The sequence below is a fragment of the Quercus robur genome, chromosome 11 (assembly GCF_932294415.1).
Source record: "Quercus robur chromosome 11, dhQueRobu3.1, whole genome shotgun sequence".
NCBI classification, from domain to species: Eukaryota; Viridiplantae; Streptophyta; class Magnoliopsida; order Fagales; family Fagaceae; genus Quercus; species Quercus robur.
The window spans coordinates 29,255,823-29,277,195 of NC_065544.1; the positions used below are offsets into that span (position 1 = coordinate 29,255,823).

General features: G+C 34.7%; 1 protein-coding gene, 1 long non-coding RNA gene and 1 pseudogene across 2 annotated transcripts; 2 read left to right on the forward strand and 1 right to left on the reverse strand.

Moving 5' to 3' along the window:
• Positions 1-539: 539 nt before the first annotated feature.
• Positions 540-1,146, forward strand: LOC126705893 (pathogenesis-related protein 1-like; annotated as a pseudogene).
• A 7,283-nt stretch (positions 1,147-8,429) lies between these two features.
• LOC126706566 (uncharacterized) lies at positions 8,430-10,908 on the forward strand. Its single transcript, XR_007648654.1, has 3 exons — positions 8,430-8,661; positions 9,595-9,661; positions 10,582-10,908. It is a non-coding gene; the product is annotated as an uncharacterized LOC126706566 (long non-coding RNA).
• A 3,665-nt stretch (positions 10,909-14,573) lies between these two features.
• Positions 14,574-17,488, reverse strand: LOC126704919 (uncharacterized). The gene is made up of 5 exons (XM_050403901.1): positions 16,871-17,488; positions 16,379-16,726; positions 15,450-16,258; positions 15,068-15,252; positions 14,574-14,794 (listed from the first exon to the last, which is right to left on the reverse strand). Exons 1-5 carry the CDS (start codon positions 17,486-17,488, stop codon positions 14,574-14,576), a joined length of 2,181 nt encoding a protein of 726 aa, XP_050259858.1.
• Positions 17,489-21,373: the final 3,885 nt, after the last annotated feature.

Sequence of the window (21,373 nt, forward strand, 5' to 3'; positions counted from 1 at the left end):
CTAAGGGTACACATTAAGCCTTTCATTTTTGGAAACATTTTTTTAGAAATTGAAAAAATATTGACAATTTTTTTAATTTTCGAGAAAATATTTCCAAAAATAGATAGCTTAATGTGTACCGACCCATATATTAAATACATAATCAGTTGCCTTTTAAGAATAATATCTTATGACTTTACGTGATGCTATGTTATTTCAATTTGAAAATTAAAATGTTTGCTACTACCATTTATTTCTAGTCTCTAGAGAACCGGGCTGCCCAAAGTATATTCTTGTTTACAGTCAAAGTCAAGAGTCAAGACTGAAAATCGAATGGAATTTCATTATCAACATAGAAGTCATTATGCTTTCGTTCTTCTTCTCAAAAAAAAAAAAAAATTATGCTTTCTTCAAATGAAATATTTTAACTGAAAGTAATTTGGATAACAAACGAATTATAGTTATTCCGTCACTGGCAAATACTATTCAAGGATTGTTTTGGTCCTTCTAGTTCCTCTAACATTTTACACATTGTGCTTTTGAACAATATTCAACCATTACTTCCAATGTTCATCACACCATTTTTCACTTTACGTATATCCCTAATTCCCTATATATACCTCATGCACATACCTTATTTCTCCACCAATCACTGAAGATTTTGCTTTGCACTAAAATGGGGTTGTGTAAGATCTCACTAGCTTTTGTTTTCCTCTTGAGCTTTACCTTAGTCCATCTCTCCCATGCCCAAGACTCCAAAGAAGACTACCTTAATACCCATAATGCAGCCCGTGTAGATGTGGGAGACTGGGAGTTCCACCTTTGAATTGGGATGACACCGTAGCAGCATATTCACAAAACTATGCTAATCAACGTATTGGTGATTGCAATCTTGTGCACTCTGGTGGGCAATATGGTGAAAACATTGCATGGAGTAGCGGTGACCTCTCAGGCACTGATGCAGTGAAATTGTGGGTGAACGAGAAGGCTAACTACGACTACAACTCTAACTCTTGTGTTGGTGGGGAGTGCCTGCACTATACTCAGGTGGTTTGGTGAAACTCAGTTCGTCTAGGATGTGCTAAAGTGAGGTGCAACAATGGAGGGACATTCATTGGTTGCAACTATGATCCCCCTGGCAACTATGTTGGCCAGAAACCTTACTAAGGGCTATATATGTTTAATAAAGCATCTCAATCTATGATCTAAAAAGCTTTAATAAATAAGGAATAAAAATTTTTGGTTCCACTCTTAATATTCCAGTTTATTCTCCATAATTTATACCATATATTGTGATATACTGATATGTCATTTTTTTTCCCTTTGTTAGGTAATTAATTATTTAAAAAAAAAAAAAATTGGTTTTTTTTTTTTTTTTTTTGTAGATTCATCATACTGTAGTTGGTAAAATAGAAATTAATTGGAACTCTATGAATAAAACCAAATTTTTTTATTCATAAATAAACTAATTTAGGATAAAAAGATTAAAATAAATTATAAAGTCATCCATCATTCATTGGGTGGCAATTGATTTACATCTTTATGTGATTTTGAACGTACCTGCTTTCAACTTGAAGTGCTGTGGTTTATGGTTGTTTTTAAAAGTTGGATTCCAAGCGCACTATTAAGTAGCTATGTAAAGGTGAATTGCTTCCATTTTATCTTGGACTTTTAAATCACGTAATTTGATATTTGAAAAGTTCTCTTCTAGTAAATGAAATACAAGACACATTTTTTTTTTTTTTTTTTTTAAGACAGTTATAATATGCTGCTAATTTTGGAGTTAGATCTCTTTTTCACCTAAATCTCCAATTCACTTATTGTTTTCATGGTGGTGGATGGATGGAACTATCCGTAACCATGCATGACTTTTACACTGGTGCACGCTGCAAAGCAAACAAGTATATTGATTTTGACCGCAATCTTTTAGATTTGGGAAAAAAAAAAAACCCTTCGATATGAAAATAACATGAACGGATCTCGTTAAACATTTACCAATTAGTTGATACTGTCATGCACCTGAAGTGATCGGTAAATAGAAGCAAGTGATATGTTGTGTAATGCTGTGATAGCATGTGACTCGCATAGGTCACACCCGTGGTTACTGCAGAATAGAAAAATGGAATGAAATGAGAAACAAGAATAAGCTCTACGACTTGACTCTTATTTGGTTGTCAATCCACTTCAAGTAAGAAAGAAGAGAAGAGACTAGAACAACCAAAGTTTTCATAAATTTGTAGGAGAATTTTATAAAATCATGATGCTACCAGAAGAAGGGAAGAAAGAAACGATTTTGTATATCCTAAAAGTCTTAGAAACACAAAAAAATATCAACTAGTTGGGTTACAATATTTTTGGCATCATAGATGAATATTAAAACAATATGTGAAGGATATTTTTTTTTTTTTTTTTGTTTTAGTTTCGTAATAAAATGTCAGAATATTTTCATAGACTCATAATAGTTGTGGATCTGTGTGTATTAATATTTATTTTATTTTGACTTATGATACATCTCAACTATTGATAAATATTGTGATTTTTTTTTTTGTTATCCATTGAACAACTTATATAATAAGTGGAGTGAGCCCATAACCTATCTAATTTGGGCAGAAGAAAATAAGTAAATTTGTATTGTGTCAACTTTACTAATTAAGTCTACCGTTGTGATTAGAATCCCTTACATTTATAAAGAAATTTTATATTAAAAATTTTGAAATCTCAACTATGAAATTTTTAAATAATTATGTAGTTCATATACATGACATAAATTACATCATCAATTACTTACGTAGATTTCATATCCTCGTCAATTTTGTTTTTAAAGTTGAGTTCATATTATGCAGTACTAATTTATATTAGATTAGGATTAAGTTACACCAAATAATCCTATGTACACAATTTATTTACAATTATTGAAGTGATCGATTATGAATGAGGTGGAGTAAAAATAGTGGGTCCACGCATGTTAGTGTTGTAAACCACTCACATTTAACCACTTCAGTGATTGTGTCATAACATAATTTAGTTATATCTAGTATAATTTCAATCAATATTATACTACCTATTAATTTTAAACAATTTTATTGAATTATCTAGAAATTATTTTATTAAATTATTATTTTTAAAATCCCACTATTTGAATACATCTTCTCTATGTTATTAATGTGCATGCCATAGTTTGTGCCAATCGAATATTATATATTATTTAATCCATAAACTCATATTTAATAAACTAGATAATCTTGAAATTTTACAAACATTGAGGGTGTAAGGAGAAAATGTAAACCAACGGTAAACTTATCAAAATTTGCATAAAAAAAAAAAAAAAAAAAAAAAAAAAAAAAAAAAAAATCCATTGACATTTGACAGTAGTGAAAAGAGGTGCTAGAAAAGTAGTCAGCTGCTCCTGTTCTCAGTCGATAGTTGATTCCGCTGATCCCGTGCGTTCTCACTTCTCACATGTCACTCTTAGTCCTAACACAAGTTTCAACCAATAATGGTTAAAAAGCTAGGTCGTTTGGACCACTCAAAGTCCAAGTATATTCAAACATAATATTCGGTCATTCTTACCTAATTTGATTGGTCTGTCAAAAGAAATTTATACATTGGAAACCAAGCATGAAAAAGAGTCATGCTCCTAGGTTATTCCTCCCTAATCTGATTGGCATATTAAAAGAATTTTATACTTCGAAATCAAGCATGGATAAGATGCATCTTCTCTTCTTACTATCTGTTTCGAAATATCATGACTTTCTGAGAAAGAATGAAAGGCTAACATGGTGCCTAAAGTCACGGTGATACATATCCGTGAAATGTTTGGGGTCCTCAATAAACATTATAACTTATCCATTTTTTTTATTATATTTTTTAAAATAAATAAATAAAGAGTATGAAAGCAAGGAGAATGTATGTATCTATTTACGTGACTACGTACTGTTAAAAAAAAAGAGCTTATTAGGTTATTAGCTGAAATTGTTGACTTTTCTTTCTCTCTCAAGTTTCGATTTATGTCAAAGACGCATATTACTGAAACAAAGAGAAAAAAAAAAGTTTAAGACGTGGTTTAGTAAAATGTTGTAGGAATTACAGGCGGTGATTGGGCTCAATTCAAATTCATGCACTTTAGATTGATGATTTTTTTTTTTTTTTTTTTTTTTTTTTTTTTTTATTTTTATTTTAATGTTTTTGAGAAGCAGATTGATGAAAAGAAAGTAACCTAACCAATGCAAAGAGATTCTCGTGCAAGTCTAGAACGTATCTTCTTCTTAAAAAAAAAAATGAATACAGGCTTCATCACCTCGGTATTGTCCTTTGTCCCTAGTTGGTACTTAGGTCGGGCTCTTAACGCGGAGGGGGCTTCTTGGTTTTTCTTCCTTGGGCTGAGGTTTTCGAGGTGGACTCAGATCTATACCCCCAAAAAAATATTATGACATTTAGAATGTCCTTTAATTTTGTGAGAAATACATTGTACTCATGCAATTTTGAAAAATTGACAATTGTGAAAAATCAAAAGTTTACAAAAAAATTATAAAAATACATTGCGATCACAGTGAAAAGACATTGCTTTAATTTGAAGTCACTTTTTTTTTTTTTTTTTTTGAGAAACATGACGGTTAATTTTGAAGTCACTTAATATTGAAATATCTAACAGTTTTGAAGAATCACAACTTTAAATTAAAAAATATATAAAAATACATTGTGACCATGGTGAAAAAACATTACTTAAATGTTGAAGTCACTTAATATAGAAATGCACATACCACCATTAGATATTTTAAAAAAAAGTTTTGGCAATACCCAATATTAGCCCAAATCTTGAGGTGGATTTTGTGTTTTATTCTTATTATAAATAACATTTTTATAAAAAATTCTAAATATAACTTGATATTTTTATCTTTGTTGTGTTTGTTATAGTATTAATTTCTCATTACACACAAAAAATACTTATTAGTTACATTTTTACTGACCTTTTTAAATTGAAGCTTCATTTAATCTATCATGACTTTGGATAATAGCTCTTCTTATGTTCATGGGAATGCCAATTTAATCCTCATCATGAGTTGAGATGAGCTATTCAATAATCACTAAATAAATAACTTATTAGTTACATTCTAACTCTCTTAGAAGTTCATAATCTTAAAAAAGAGACATTATTTACTCTAAAGAAAATCCACTTGACTTATGATATATTTAATTCTATCAAAAGTAAAACATTTTTCAAATTAATTGACTTTCTTAAGCAGTAAATCAATGCATTTAGCTCTGTCTGTAATCATATAATACACTATAAATTGAACAGATTTATTCTATTGGCCTCAAATATCTCATCGTAATGTACCCTCTTTACATGTTTATTTGTAATAAATTGTACTCATGCAAGTATACCTGACGGTTGTGAAGAATCACAAATTTACATAAAAATTATAAAAGTACATTGTGATTATAGTGAAAAGACATTGTTGGGAAGAATCATAAATTTGCACAAAAAATATGTAATAATACATTGTGACCATAGTGAAAAAACATTACTTAAAGTTGAAGTCACTTAATATACAAATGCATATACCACCCTGAGATGTTTTTAAAACATTTCGGCAATTCCCAATATTAGCCCAAACCTTGAGGTGGTTTTTGTGTTTTACTCTATTTATAAATAACATTTTTTGGGTTAAGATAGTTTGATCCCGATTAATTAATTAAATTACCCAAGTTGATTAGGCACTAACAAATCACCAAATAAACTAATATGCAACAGAAAAAAAAAAAAAAAAAAAAAATATATATATATATATATATATATATATTGAGAAAGACAGCAGAAAATAAATTAACATGGTGATTTGTTGACAAATGAGAAAAACTTTTTGTAAGGCAAAAACTCCCACCGAGTGAATTTAAGGTCACCACTTCCAAGAATCCAATAATTAATATTCAAGCGATTACAAGTATGAGGAATCTTACCACTACCTTGGCCTATCCCAAAATATCAACCAACAGTTGAACCTTTGCTACAATACCCAATTGGACTTGATTTTGTATTAGCCTTCTTTCTTTTGATGCACGAATCTCCAATCTATGATTAACTTCTTTGCACGGATCCTATTACGTGACTAGCTAACTGCAGCAACTTGAATGATTGTTGTTGACTGCAAAGTTCTTCACTTCATTAACAATAAAGATCAGGAAGCACTTGGTTACAAAACCCTATGGTGTAAAAACGCAATAGTTTCTCACAGAGAAAATTAAACTCTTGGTCTCTGTATCCATGTATGAAGACTTTTAAATAAGCCTTATATATGTCTAGGGTTGTAAGAAAAGAAAATCTAAACAAATACATCAACATGGGTTGAAATTCAGACTTGAAAATTCTGAATTCGCAAAGCTCGATAGATCGAGCTTGTGTCGAGCTGCCTAGTAAATCTCGATAGCAGCTATCTGTCAAGCTATCTGTTAAGCTTCAGTAAAACAACTTTTCTGCACTTGTTTCTTGGATCAATCTTTATGTCTTTAATACAACCACTTGATATATATCAAACCATACTTAGATCTACCCAATTTACAAGTAAAGTGCATTTTGTCAAAGGATTAACCAATTACATAGAAAATATGACCCTAACAATCTCCCCCTTTGGCAATCCGTGACAAAACCACAAGCATAATTATGAGAGAAGTATAAAACAAAAATCTCCATAACTATTATACATAGAATTACATAAGTCTAACTAAAACAATGAGCTCTTGAAAAACTTTGCAAAAATAGAGATCATGGCATAATAGACTTGCAACCTGTCTTAGTTGAAACACTCAAACAAGATTCATCAAGGAATCAAATGTGAAATATAAACAAGTTATATAAAAGAAGAAACGTGTGTATAAAGAGAGAAAAAAAACCAACACATGTGAGATAAAGGTGAAACAACATACACCATCATATATATAGAGAAAAGAAGTAAAACAATGTATGTAAAGGTTACAAGACCACGGTACATGAAGTGAGAAAGATACATCAAAATCCTCATTACATCTCTTAAAAGTACTCTTTCCCTAACTAATCTATCTCTATGCTAGCTCTCCCTCTAACAACATGAATACTCTTTCATAACCAAAACTACTCCTTTTTGTCATGAGTGACAAAGTGTGAATCACTGAGAAGCAACCATCTCATCGTCACTAGAAGAGCTAGAAGCATCATCACGATCATTTCCACCATCAGAAGAATCCTCAATAGATTTAGGAGTAGGAGAAGGAGCAAATTTGTCAAGGTGAGACTGATGACGAGTGATGTGACCAATCCTGGTGTTCATCTGACTCATCTCATCAAAAAGATAGTCAAGGCGACTACCAAAATCAGCACGCATGAGCTGAAACTAATTCATAATGGCAACAAGAGATGCCTTTACTCCAAAAGAGGAAGATGGAGCAGAAGATGAAGAGGGTCAAAAGGCAAAAGCAAAATCCTCAGTAGCACGAAAAGTAGCCGCCTCCTGCTGAGTCGGAGTAGGCTTTACACAAGGCCGCTTAGTAGCCAACTATGCATCACTCCTCTGTATAAATTCCTTACTGATAACACCTATAGAGTAGAAGAAAGGAGAAGAAGGAATGGGTACGTACGAGTGTGCGAGGATGCGTGTGATAATTGAAGGAAAGATTAGCTTATCACGTGTGGCAGTGTCTTGATAGATATCTATCATAGATACTATCATATGTGATGGAAAATCTATAGAAAGATCTTCCAAAAGGGAAAAAAGAAAACGAGCATAAGGCTCAGTAATAGTGTTATAGTGCGACCGTGGAGTGAGAACAAAGATCATCACCATATTAACGATCCTTGAACCCTTAGCAAACTCAGTTGTGGAGAAATTAAGAGTATCTCCCCATACCATGGCTTTCTCACAGAAAAGTGAGGTCAACTCATCACGAGAGATGGTACGTAGACGAGGATGACTAGGATAGTTTGGATGAGCTACCCTAGGGACACGTAGTACCTTAGAAATGAGCTCCGGAGAATAGAGGTATTGATGACATGTATGTTGGAGTAGAACTCTTGTATAAACATGCTGGGACACCTCTAGGGTTTCTCACAAAGAGATCCCCAAACCCGAGAGCTAAATGAACTAGGAAGAGGCGTGACTAGAAAATTACACAAAATGACCTGGCATTTCGTGTAACACCCCAACCTAATTGCCTAATTAATTTTATGGGTTTATATGCATGTTATTATCTTAATTACTTTTAAGTGCATGAAACTTTGATTTTGTGATATTATAGAACATATATGCCATTTTAATGTGTTGGATATAACTTTATAAAGGTAAAGATATATATATGTGTGTGTGTGTAATGTGATATTATTCTTTGTAGATAAGTGTGAATGCAAAGATTATATATATATATATATATATATATATAAGTGTGAATGCAAAGAAAAAAAAAAAGGTTGAAAAGTGGGTGGGATATTTTCTTCCCTAGCATCCCACGTACCTCACCCCTAAAGTCAAATTGCCTTATCTTTCTTTTGCTGCACCTGAAGTCCAGCAGCTCATTTTCCCCTTTCTTTGTTCTTCTTTCTTCTTCCTTCCTTACACGGCAACATCTCTCCCTTCCTTTCTCACCAAAAATTCTAGTTTCTTTAAAGAAGAAATTAAACAATTAACCCTAAGGTTTCATCTTCAAATTGTGTGGGTAAGTAAGTTAAATCTCATCTGATTTTGTGTATTTGGATAGTATAATTGTTTGCTTATTTTCCCTCTTTGTTCTCTACTCTGTTTTTGGAAGTTGAATTGGTGATTCTGTTTCAGTTACTTGAAATATTGATTATATTGTGGTCTATTGAATGCTTATTAGGGTATTTTAATATATATACTATAGGTATAAAAATACCCAGATGAAATTAAGGCCTATTGCTATTTGTTGATGATTTTGTAAGAATATGTACTGAAGCTGTCTCTGTGACAGATTTGATGTTTACAAGGAGGAAAATATGTATTAAATCATATTCTGTGAATTAGGATGCTAGGAGTAGTTTTTATGAATTATAAGACACATATGGTTGTTATGGAAGTGGTCTCACAGCATTTGGATGAACATAAAAATAGTGGTTTAATTTGTAAGTTGCAAGAAATTCTGTCAGGACAGATTTGAGTATACTGTCTTGTGTGATTTTTAGTAAATCATGGGTTAATGCTTTGACTCCGAAATTTTTAAGTTTTATACTGGACATACAGGGGAGTAGTTCTGTAAAATTTCATGACAATTGGAGGTGTTTGGACAGCCCGTTTGTATTTTACAAATGGAGCATACGTGGCTGTAATGAGTAGTGAACAATATATGCTACACCTAACTTTGTGGATTTAATTCTCAAGTTAGGGTGTATGTTTTGAGCTATAATTTAATACACTCATCCTTTGGTATGTTTGAAGCATATAAAAATTTTATGGATTGGTTTCTCTATGGTTTGGCTGCAAAATATGTTTGATGATTGTATCATATGTTTTGGGGAATTTTATGTGATGGGAATTAAGATTTTCTTGAGTTTGAGATTTAGGTAGTGATTGAGGTATAAGTTTATATATTAGGAAGAGTTTGTCCATAATAAGTTTTGTTTTTTTCGTTTAGGTGGCGAGAACGAGAACACGGACACTTGAGCTCCTCGTGCACAATCTCTCGCACCTTCTGTTTTCAGGTAAGGGACTTGTGACATGTGTTTTTAATAAGTATAAAGATTATTTCGAAAACTATTATGCATTAAAACTTTTTGATTAGAGATATTACATATAAGCATGATTTAAGTAAAGTATATGTTCGTGAGTTGTTCAATCTTATGTATATGATAATTTTAGCATATTAATGCTAATACCTATATCACGAACATAATATTTGAGAATGAAGTGGATATGCTACTATTATGAAATAATTATGTAAAAGCATAGTTATTAGAAAAATATAGTATTCGGGTTATTCCATTGTTATGTTCTGAACTCAGCCAGTAGGGGTTAATTATTGGCTTTCCATGGAAAATGTTATTTGTTTGGCCATTTAAAGTAGAGGAAATGGGGTTACCCGTAACTCTAATCTGAATAAGGTCTTCTCCCCAATGTGTACTGACGGCGGGGAGGAATAAAACCTTGAGGAGATGTGCCATCAGGCCTCTCAAAGAGAACAATATCATGCACACGAGGTTACCCAAATGTGATGAGGTCTTCTCTGTACAGACTTATCAAATGTGGACTAACCAATATGTTATGAATAGCTATATTATGTTATTGAGCATGAGAGAATGATTTTGTTTAAATGCATTATGAAAATTAAAAGCTCTCATGAAAAGAAGTTTATGATGAAGCAATTTATAGTCTTTTTTTAAGATAAGGTTACGAAATTATATGTATGTTCCTTATTATGTCCTTTTATTTTTATATGAAAGGAAAATGAAATATTTTTATCAGAAAAGTTCATAAGTTATTTAAGAGCAATATGAATAGTATGAAGGCTATTTGATCAAAGTTGGCATATCCATAAACTATTTGATTTACATGCATTCTTATTAAAGGCCTATGGAGCTTTAAAACCTTACTGGGCTTCATAGCTCACCCTATTATATTTCAGTGCACAGGTTCTTCTTGGAAGCAGCAAGAGTATTAGAGGTGGAAAGGATTCTGTGTTTTCTCGTTTTGTTAGAATGTAGAGTTTTGTTGTATAGCAGTTAGCTCTTTTGTTGTATTGAAGGAATCAAGATGTACTTGATCCTTTGAGCACAGATGTAATTCGGTACTGTAGTTTGTTTTGAACCCTAGTTGTATGTCTTTGGGGTTAGGTTTGTAATAAGAGTTTTGCTAAATGTTTAGCTATGTAATTTTTACTTGAATACCTTAAGTTTCAGCCTAGTGGTATTTTTCCAAATTCGAAGGAAATGAAATTTCAGGGTTGCCATCATTTTTGTATATATTGGCTTTTATGCAAGAAAATAAGCAGGAATTCAAGAAACAATTCTTGATATGTACCTTCAGTTTAGGTTGGTTCGTGATAATATTGAGGTAAACTTGATATTAACATGTCGGTCATGCTCTAAACTCTGAAATACAGGTTTGGGTCATGACATTTTGAATGAATTGCCCGATCACAAAAGTTCTCAACAAAATCCTTTTGGGAGTTCGCATCATAAAACCAAACACTACTAGGAACTAAGGGAAGAGAAGAAAAAGTAGAAGAAGAACCACGAGGAGTGATTGGGTTCTTGGGAGGGATTGACTTTTTGGGTGCCATAGTTAGGAAACTACTGGAGAAGAAAAAAGAAAAAAAGCAACACAACAGAGAAGATGCTCATAAAAGAAGGAAAGAAAGGTGTAATGCATGGAAATGCATGAGCATCTGATGAGCAAAAACAAATTGCATTATGGGCAAAAACCCAATCTAAACTATAGCACTCACGTGATATAATTAGTCACACAAACCTAGAATGCATGAAACATTGTTATAATGATAGAGAATGCATTGCATGATCATATGACAACAAAATCACAAAACCCAACCCAAAAAATTTAGCAAAAGCACAAAAACCCCAAAAATTTCCCAAAAACTTGAAAACCTAGGTATAAATGCATGAAATGCATGAACTATGAAAAAAATGAGAGGATTTAGATCACAAACCAAAGGATTGAACTTGAAATGGATCGAAATCTTGATGGGAAGAAGGATTTTAGTGAAAAGAAAAAGTTTGGGTCGAGAGAGAAGAGAGAAAGATCGAGATATTTGAGTGAAGAGCAAACCGAGTTGACCCTCGTGTATATATAGAAACAGGCGTCTCAATAGATTGATAAGGTATCAAGGAGGTGTTGAGAACAAAAGCTCAATAGATCGAGAGGTATCAAGGAGGTATTAATGGAAAAACTATCTCAATAGATTGATGAGGTATCTAGCTTCTACCGGCCAAACAAAAACTTAAGAAAAAGGCTCGATGGATTGAGCTATTTATCGAGAGGTATCGAGAAAAGCCCAGAAATTCTCGATAGAAAAGGCTTGTATTGAGCTACTGTTGTGCATCTATCAAGATGCTATTGAGCTTCTATCAAGCAACTAGAAGCAAGGATTTTTAAGAAGGAAAAACAATATGAGATGAATGCAACCAAGATAGACAAAAACCAAGCAAAAAGAAGCATGTTAAGCACTCAAACACATCAACAACTCTAGATGCAAGGCATTCCTAGGTAAAAAACACACACTAAATAAATCTAACCAATTTTATTTTAAAAAATAAGTTAAGACAATTTAGTAAGCTTATACTACCACATGTATTCCTTGTGATGGCCAAATTACATTGTACCTGTACAATAGTATCAAGAGTGGTAAAGAGTATGCGTGTTATGTTTGAAACTTTTGCAAAAAGAATAAGTGTCTCATTGGATGAAGAGTGTGATGATATAAGAGAATCAAATACATCCACAAACAATCATAACTGTTTGATGGGGACCATCACATTTGAGGTACATCATATAACTCCCACATCTCCTAGAAACACACTTGCAACCATATATAAAAGCATTTTGATTCTTTTTTCTTTTCATTTTCTTTGCATATTTTCCTTTTAAGCATAAAATGACATAACATGCATGTGTATATAAGAAGGAAAAGAATTACACAATTGTGTAAGCAAAACATCTTGTTTTTATTGTGCAAGTGCTACACCTTACCGGCACGACTTTTATGAATTGCACACAAATGTTTGATGATTGACAAGTTTTAGTGGTGAAATGGTTATTTATGTCTTTCTCTTAGGATTTTTTAGACCTTCCTATCAAAAAAGAGTGATAAAGATATGAATGATAAAAGATTAACTAAATCATACAAATCACATAAACAAGCCACAAAGCTCACATTGCTTAGTTGTGCATAAAGATGTCATTTGTAAAGAACCAAAATTGAAAAAGAAAAGTTGGTAGCTAGTTTCGAGGTTAGCTAGGCCTCTTAAGGATAGTGACAGAATAGAAGAGAAGAATGGGAACACAGAAAGAAGTGTACTGACATAACTCTTTTTTTCCTTTTTTGTACACATTGTGATGTTACTCTTATGCCCCTCAATTCTGCCCTTTGTAACTATTTGCCACAGCTGTCACCAGCTGTTACTAACCAACCTAACTAACTCTATCTCCTATCAATGTAACCAACTACAACCGGATCCTATCACAGCAACTATTACACTTTGGCAGTCACTATTAGAGCCACAAAGTAATTACAAAGAGTACATATACAATGACCCAATGACCTAGTAAAATCTCTAACAATACTTTCCCCTTTAAAAGACCTTGCCCACAAGGTGAGGGAATCTCTGCTACAGAATGTACAAGCTCTCCCAAGTGGCATCATCAGGACTTTCACCTTGCCATTGAACCAGAACTTGAGTGATAGTCCTATTTCAAAGTTTATGAGAACTTTCCTTGAGAACAGCTACTGGTTTTGAAATGATAGTCCCTTCCAAATCAGTAGGTGGTAAGGTTGGAATAGAGACCACATGCTGCCCAAGCTTAGCTTTTAGACAGGATACATGAAAAGTGGGATGTATCTTAGAATTTGGAGGCAAATCCAACCTATAAGACACCTCTCTAACCTTGTGCAAGATCTGAAATGGTCCATAGTACTTAGGAGATAATTTCTTCAATTGGTGGTGCTTAAGGGACTTATGTTTGTAGGCTTGAAGTTGTAGAAATACCCGATCTCCCACAGAGAAACTCCTCTCAGTCCTATGCTTGTGCTGCTACCAAGTTCTGCCTTAACAAAGAAGTCAGCTGCTATTTGGACTTTAGATGAGCATTAATTCCTTCAACCTTTGTTGTCCCAAGAATGTACTCCGTCAGCCTAGGAGGGGGATATCCATACAATGCTTCAAATGGGGTTAGCTTGAGTAAGGTGTGAAAATTAGTGTTAAACCAGAATTCAGCAAGTGGCAACCACTTAACCCAAGTAGCTGGTTTGTCAGCTGCAAAAGCTCTCAAATAAGGCTCAAGACTCTTGTTCACAACCTCTGTTTGGCCATCTGTTTGGGGGTGATAGGCTGAGGATGTGGCTAATTGAATACCCTAAAGCTTCATTAGCTCTTGCCAAAAATGAGAAGTAAAAATAGGATCCTTGACACTAACAATTGAAGTAGGCATTCCATGTAACTTGAACACATTTTGCATATAAAGAGTTGCTACTTTAGAAGTAGTGTATGGATGAGACAAGGCTACAAAATGAACAAACTTTGTAAACCTGCCCACCACTACCATAACCACCTCCTTCATCTGAGATTTTGGAAGACCCTCGACAAAATCCATGCTCACAGCCACCCAAGGTCTTTTTGGTATAGGCAGGGGTTGTAGCAGACCTGCTGGATTACAAGTTTCATGCTTGAGCCTTTGGCAGGTATCACACTCCTTAACATACTTCCTAACATCTGCCCTTAACCCAGGCCAATACAAATCCCTCTGAACCTTATGCAATGTCTTAAGGAAACCAGAATGACCCCCTCCCCCCCATAACCCATTATGCACCTGCTGCGAAATGGCTGTCTTCAATGAATCACAACTTCCCAAATACATTCTGCCTTTATATAATAGCAACCCATTCTACATAGTGAAGCCCTTAGGACCTTCCTTCCCTGCTTGAAAAGCATCTAAAATACTCATAATGGAATGATTAGTAGCATAGCTAGCCTTAAGTTGAGCCAACCAATCAGGGGTGGGAAAGGAAATCATGCACAAAACACCCTCTTGAGAAGAAACTCCACCACCAGAAACCTGTTTTGACAGAGCATCAACCACCACATTCTCCTTACCCCTCTTATATTCTACAATAAAAGCATATCCTAACAACTTGATAATCCATTTTTGTTGAGCTAAGGTACCAATTTTCAGTTCTAAGATATACTTAAGGCTCTGCTGGTCTATCCTCACCAAAAAGGGTTTCCCAACCAAATATGGCCTCCACTTATGCATAGCAGTCACCAAGGCTAGTAGTTCCCTCTCATAAGTTGATAAGGCCAAACTCCTGCCCTTAAGAGCTTGGCTATGGAAAACTATAGCTCTCCCTTCCTATATCAGTAGATCACCCAACCTAACACCTGAGGCATCACACTCCACCACAAACATCTTATCAAAATCTGGAAGAGCTAAAACAGGTGGAGTGGACATAGCAGATTTGAGATTTTGGAAAGCCAAATTAGCTTCCTCAGTCCAAGTAAAGGAATCCTTCCTTAGAAGAGCAATCAATGGGGCTGTAATTTGCCCATATCCTCTTACAAATTTCCTATAATACCTTGTGAGACTTAAGAAAACCCTTAAAGCCTTAACATCCTTTGGGGTAGGCCACTATTGCATTGCCATAGTTTTCTTAGGGTCTGTTCTTACCCCTTCACCAGAAATCAAATGCCTCAAATACTCGACTTCACCACAAGCAAAAACACACCTGGACTTCTTAGCAAATAATTGTTCCTTAGTTAACACCTTAATACAGCCCTAAGGTGAGAGACATTATCAACCAAGGATTTGCTATAAACCAGAATATCATCAAAAAATACTAGAACAAACTTTCTAAGAAAAGGCTTAAACACTTGATTCATTAGGGATTGAAATGTTGAAGGTGCATTAGTGAGGCCAAATGGCATGACCATAAATTCAAAATACCCTTCATGAGTCCTAAAAGCTATTTTAGGAATGTCCTCCTCACTCATCCAAATTTGGTGATATCCAGACCTTAAGTCATGTTTAGAAAATATGCAAGCACCATTCAATTCATCAAGTAATTCATCAATAACAGGTATAAGGAATTTATCCTTGATAGTATTCAAGTTAAGTGCCCTATAATCAATGCACATACGCCAAGACCCATCTGCCTTTCTTACCAACAAAACAGGAAAGGCAAATGGACTACAACTATTCCTTATAGATCCAATAGCCAATAATTCTTTAACTATCTTTTCTATCTCATTCTTTTGGTAAAAAGGGTACCTATATGGCCTTTGGTAGACTGGTTGAGCTCCTTCCTTAAGAGTAATGTGATGTTCATGCCCCCTAAAATGAGGTAACCCTACTGGAGTGTCAAAAATCTGAGCAAACTCTTGAAGCAAATCTACCACTTCTTTAGGTAGAGCAGCTTGCTTCTTAGATGAGGAAGGAGTTAAGATGTGAACCAAAAGGCCTTTTTTGATTGGAGTTTTAAAGAATTGATCCCAATCAAGGAGATGTGAACTAGATTGCTTCAATCCTTGCAGCATAACCTTGTGCCCCTTATGCCAAAACTCCGTAGTTAAGAACTAGAAATTCCATTGAATATCATCAAGTGTGGTAAGACACTGAGTTCCCAACACAACATCACACCCTCCAAGTGGAAGAACATGAAATGGAATAGAAAATTCCTCCCCTTGAATGCATACTGGTACTTGATCACAAAACCCTTGGGTTCTCACCACTGCACCATTAGCTACCTTAACTTCCAATGTTTGAGATTGGTCAACCAACAATTGCAAACTGGGAACCAATGTTGCATCAATAAAATTGTGGGTGCTACCCGTGTTCAACAAAACTACCAAATTGACTCCATTGATTTTACCCCTAATCCTCATAGTACCAGGTGTGGGAGTACCAATTAGAGCATATAGAGTTATCTCAACCTCCTCAGAATTAGTACTAGTATTCTGCCCTTCATTGATTGGACTTCCAACTTCTTCCTCTAACTCAGTGATCTTAACCCCAGAATGTGAATCAATCACCAATTCAATCCCCTAAAGAAGGAATATTTTGGCACTTTTGCACTTGTGACTAGGGCCCCATTTGTCATCACAGTTATAGCATAAACCCTTTTTCTTCGTCTCTTCCATTTGGGCAGGGAAATTTCTTTTAATTGGAATTCTGGACTTAGCTTCTACAGAGGAATTGACTTTAGAACTCCTTTTGCAACTTATCAAGTATTCCTCTTGAATTTTAGCCAATCCAAAAGCTGCATTCAATGACTGTGGATTTAGCATCCTCACTGGCAGGCATATCTCATCTTTTAAGCCACTTAGGAAACAACTCATCTTATGCATTGAAGACAAGCCCTTGATTCTATTTGGCAAAGCCTCAAAATCTGCCTTGCAAACTGCTACTGTTGAAGATTGCCTCAACTTAGTGAGGGCCTCCATAGGAGCGTCATAGGGTGTTGATCCAAACCTAACATGTACGGCCTGTACCATACCCTCCCAATTACAGAACACACCAGCCTCCTCTGCATCTTGAAACCAAACCAGAGCTTCTTGATCCATGTGAAATGAGACCACCGTAAGTTTCTCCACAGCTGGAGTTTGGTAATACCCAAAATATTGGTTAGCCTTGTACACCCAGCTAGTAGGATCATCACTTGAAAAACATGGGAAATCAAGCTTGACAGGTTTGGCAAGGGACACTGTAGAAGAATTATGCATTGGAGATGAAGTTTCACGTGATCTGGTTTCATTAGGACCCAACTTCTGAAGAATTGCCATAAGATGTCGATTCATCTCATTCATTGTTTTGGTATGGATCTCCTGAATCTTTTGGATTTCTTGAATGTTTTTGTTGTGATGGTTTGAAGTAACTCAAAGAGAGAAAATGGCTTCATTAGAGGCTGCCATGGCAGCATTAGATCGTGTCTTAGCCATCAGGTCACAGAACCTCTACTCTGATACTAGTTGTAAAGAACCAAAATTGAAAAAGAAAAGTTGGTAGCTAGTTTCGAGGTTAGCTAGGCCTCCTAAGGATAGTGACAAAATAAAAGAGAAGAATGGGAATGTAGAAAGAAGTGTATTGACATAAATCTTTCTCCTTTTTTGTACACATTGTGGTGTTACTCTTATACCCCTTAATTCTGCCCTCTGTAACTAATTGCCATAGCTGTCACCAGCTATTACTAACCAACCTAACTAACTCTATCTCCTATCAATGTAACCAACTACAGTCGGATCCTATCACAACAACTATTACACTTTGGCAGTCACTATTAGAGTCACAAAGTAATTACAAAGAGTACATATACAATGACCCAATGACTCAGTAAAATCTCTAACATCATCTAAACTACAAGAGATACAAAGTTGAGAAACTTTGTTTCAAAGGCCATACAAGGTATACAAGTACTAGTGTACACAAATACACATTGTTTTTGTATTTTTTGAATTTTTCCATTTTCATATTGAAAGCAAAAAAAAAAAAAAAAAAAAAAAAAACAAACAAACACACGAACAAGCATATTAAAAAGAAACACTAGAGATAGGAAGCAAATGGCAATGCATGAGAAAGGGAGAGAGAGAGCATGCCAAGGAAATAACACCAATGTTTTGGTGTAAGAACTCAAAACGAAGACCATCCAAAGGTTTTGTGAAGAGATCAACCTTTTGATCATCAGTGTTGATAAACTCAAGAGTGAGAGCACCATTTTCAACTAACTCGTGAATGAAGTGATGTTGGATCTCAATGTATTCAAATTGAGAATATTGAATAGGATTTTTTGAGATATTAATGGCACTGGTATTGTCATAATATATAGTGAGATGTTTTTGACAAATACCATAATCAAGAAGAAGTTTTTGTATCCAAAGAAGTTAAGTGCAGTAACTACCAACTATAATGTATTCACCCTCATTAGTGAAGAGGGATATGGACTTCTACTTCTTGCTCATCCAAGAAACAATATTATTTCCCAAGTAAAAAACACCCACCAAAAATACTCTTATGATCATCAACATTACCAGCCTAGTCAGCATCAGAGTACCCAACCAGAACATCATTAGTATCTTTATTGTACCAACCACCATAGTTATTGGTAGATTTAACATATTTTATGATATGCTTGACAACAGTAACATGAGACTCTTTTGGGTTGGATTAATAACAACTACATACCCCTATACTATAGCTAATGTTAGGTCTATTAGTAGTAAAGTAAAGAAAACTACCTATCATGCTCCTATAGAGAGTAGGATCCACACTTTTTCCTAACAAGTTAATAGTGAGTCTAACATTCGGGCTCATGGGAGTTCTAAACGAGCAAGCAGACTCTAATCCAAATTTCTTTACAATATTATTAGTATATTTAGATTGAGATATGAAGATATCAGAATCATTTTGCTAAATTTGAAGGCCAAGAAAGTAATTCAGCTTTCCAATCATGCTCATCTCAAATTCGATCTGCATCATAATGGATAAGGAATGTGTTTGATCGTCTTTTGAAGAACCAAAGATGATGTCGTCAACATATACTTGAGCTATAACCAACTTTCCATCTACCTTCTTAATGAACAAGGTTCGATCTACTTGTCCTTTTGAGAGTTCATTTGCCACCAAGTAGTCTGTGAGGTGATCATACCATGCCCTTGGTGCTTGCTTTAGGCCATACAATGCCCTCTTCAAACAAAGCAAATGATTGGGGTAATGTGGATCAACAAATCCCTATGGTTGTGATACATAGATTTCCTCCTTGAGAAAACCATCTAGGAAAGTACTCTTGACATCCATGTTGTACAATTTGAACTTTAGATGACAAGCTAGAGCAAGTAGTATCTGGATGGATTCAATACGAGCCACTAGAGCAAACATCTCTTCAAAATCAACCCCTTCAACTTGAGTGTATCCTTAAGCAACAAGTCTGGCTTTATTTCTGATGACATTTCCTTCCTCATTAGTCTTGTTACGAAAGACCCATTTTGTGCCAATGATGTTCACCCCTTCTGGTCTTGGAACAAGAGTCCAAACATCATTCCTTTGAAACTAATGGAGCTCATCATGCATAGCTTCGACCCAAATTTCATCTTGAAATGCTTCTTCTACTTTTGTAAGTTCAACTTGAGACAAATTGCATGAATAAGACACAAAATTAGCCACATATTTATCAACTATACATTTTCTCAAGTTTAGTTCATTCATATTTCCAACAATTGCTTCTTGAGAATGGTTCAATTTAACTCTAGATGAAGGTTCCCTTTCGATTTGACCAACTAGTGGAGGACGAGAGGTTGGTTCTTGTGTATTCTCAGCATGAATGCTATCAGATGATTGATTGGCATTTGGTGTAGGAGGGAGAAAAGGATCTTCTTCAACTTTGTCGCTTACAGGAGCAAATGGGAGAATGGACTTTGGTAGTTGATCAACCTCCTTTTATGTAGGGATAATTGAGGTGTCATCCATTACAACATTCACAATATCCATGACTTTACCTATCCTTTTGTTTAATACCCTATAGGCCTTGCTAGAGGATGAGTAACCAAGAAAGACACCCTCATCACTTCGAGTGTCAAACTTTCCCTCATTTTCCCTATCTTTCAAGATGAAGCAAGTGCTACCAAATTTTCTGAAATATTTTACATTTGACTTTTTCCCTTTCCACAGTTCATAGGGAGTTTTCTTTGTTCCTAGTCTAAACTAGACCCTTTTTATAGTGTGACAAGCAATGGTCATAGCTTTATCCCACAGATTTTTTGCGACACCCTTGTTGTGCATCATAGCTCTAACCATCTCTTGGATGACTTGATTCTTCTATTCTACTACTCCATTTTGTTGAGGAGTAATTGGAGTTGAGAATTCTTAAGCTATCCTAATTTCGGTGCAAAATTGTTCCAACAGAGAGTTCTCAAACTCTTTTCCGTGATCACTTTGAAGACGATTTATGCATACTCCCTTTTCATTTTGTAATCTTTTGCACAAGATTTCTATTTGTTGAGGTGCTTTAGACTTGGATCTCAATAAAATTGCCCATGTAAATCTGGTAAAGTCATCTACCACAACCATGGTATATCTCTTGCCTTCTAGAGATTCTATTCTAGTAGGACCTATGAGGTCAACATGAAGGAGCTCAAGTGGTCTTGATGTGGTAGTGGTTAATGTTGCCTGATGATGAGTTCTTGTTTGTTTTCCGAGTTGACATGGTCCATACATGATACTAGACATTAAGTACTAGACATCTTTCTTTGGAAAACAACACCATGAAGTCTTGATCACAAATTTGACTTATACTCAATAGATTTACTTTCAGTCCTTCAACATATAGCACATTTTCAATGTCAGGAAGTCCAGGTAAGGAAATAATTATTTTCCCCTTTATTTGGGATTTACTTCCATCCCCGAATGTAACATTGCCACTTCTTTTTGGCTTAAATGTTTTGAAGTGAGAACGGTCCCTAGTCATATGTCTTGAACATCCACTGTCTAGATACCACAGACATGTATTCATCACTTTAAGAACAGTATGCATCATAAAACACACTTCATGCTTATCAGTCAAGTCATATGGCCGAGTTCTTTTTTTGTGACCTTTGTTAGACAACCTTAATTGTGCCTTCATCTTTCTTTTGCCTACAACCTGATGTATGCACTGTTTGAGTCAATCTAGTCTTCTTTTGCATTTCTCGAGAATCAATAGT

What these genes read in the sequence shown, in the direction of transcription:
- LOC126704919 (XM_050403901.1), bottom strand. Translation starts at nt 17,488, where the DNA reads ATGAATGAGATGAATCGACATCTTATGGCAATTCTTCAGAAGTTGGGT. An exon ending in GTTCTAAAGTCAATTCCTCT is followed by an intron (nt 16,727 to 16,870) that starts GTAGAAGCTAAG and finishes TTCCTTCTTTAG; the next exon opens with GGGATTGAATTGGTGATTGA. An exon ending in CACCTTAGGGCTGTATTAAG is followed by an intron (nt 15,253 to 15,449) that starts GTGTTAACTAAG and finishes AAGGTATTATAG; the next exon opens with GAAATTTGTAAGAGGATATG.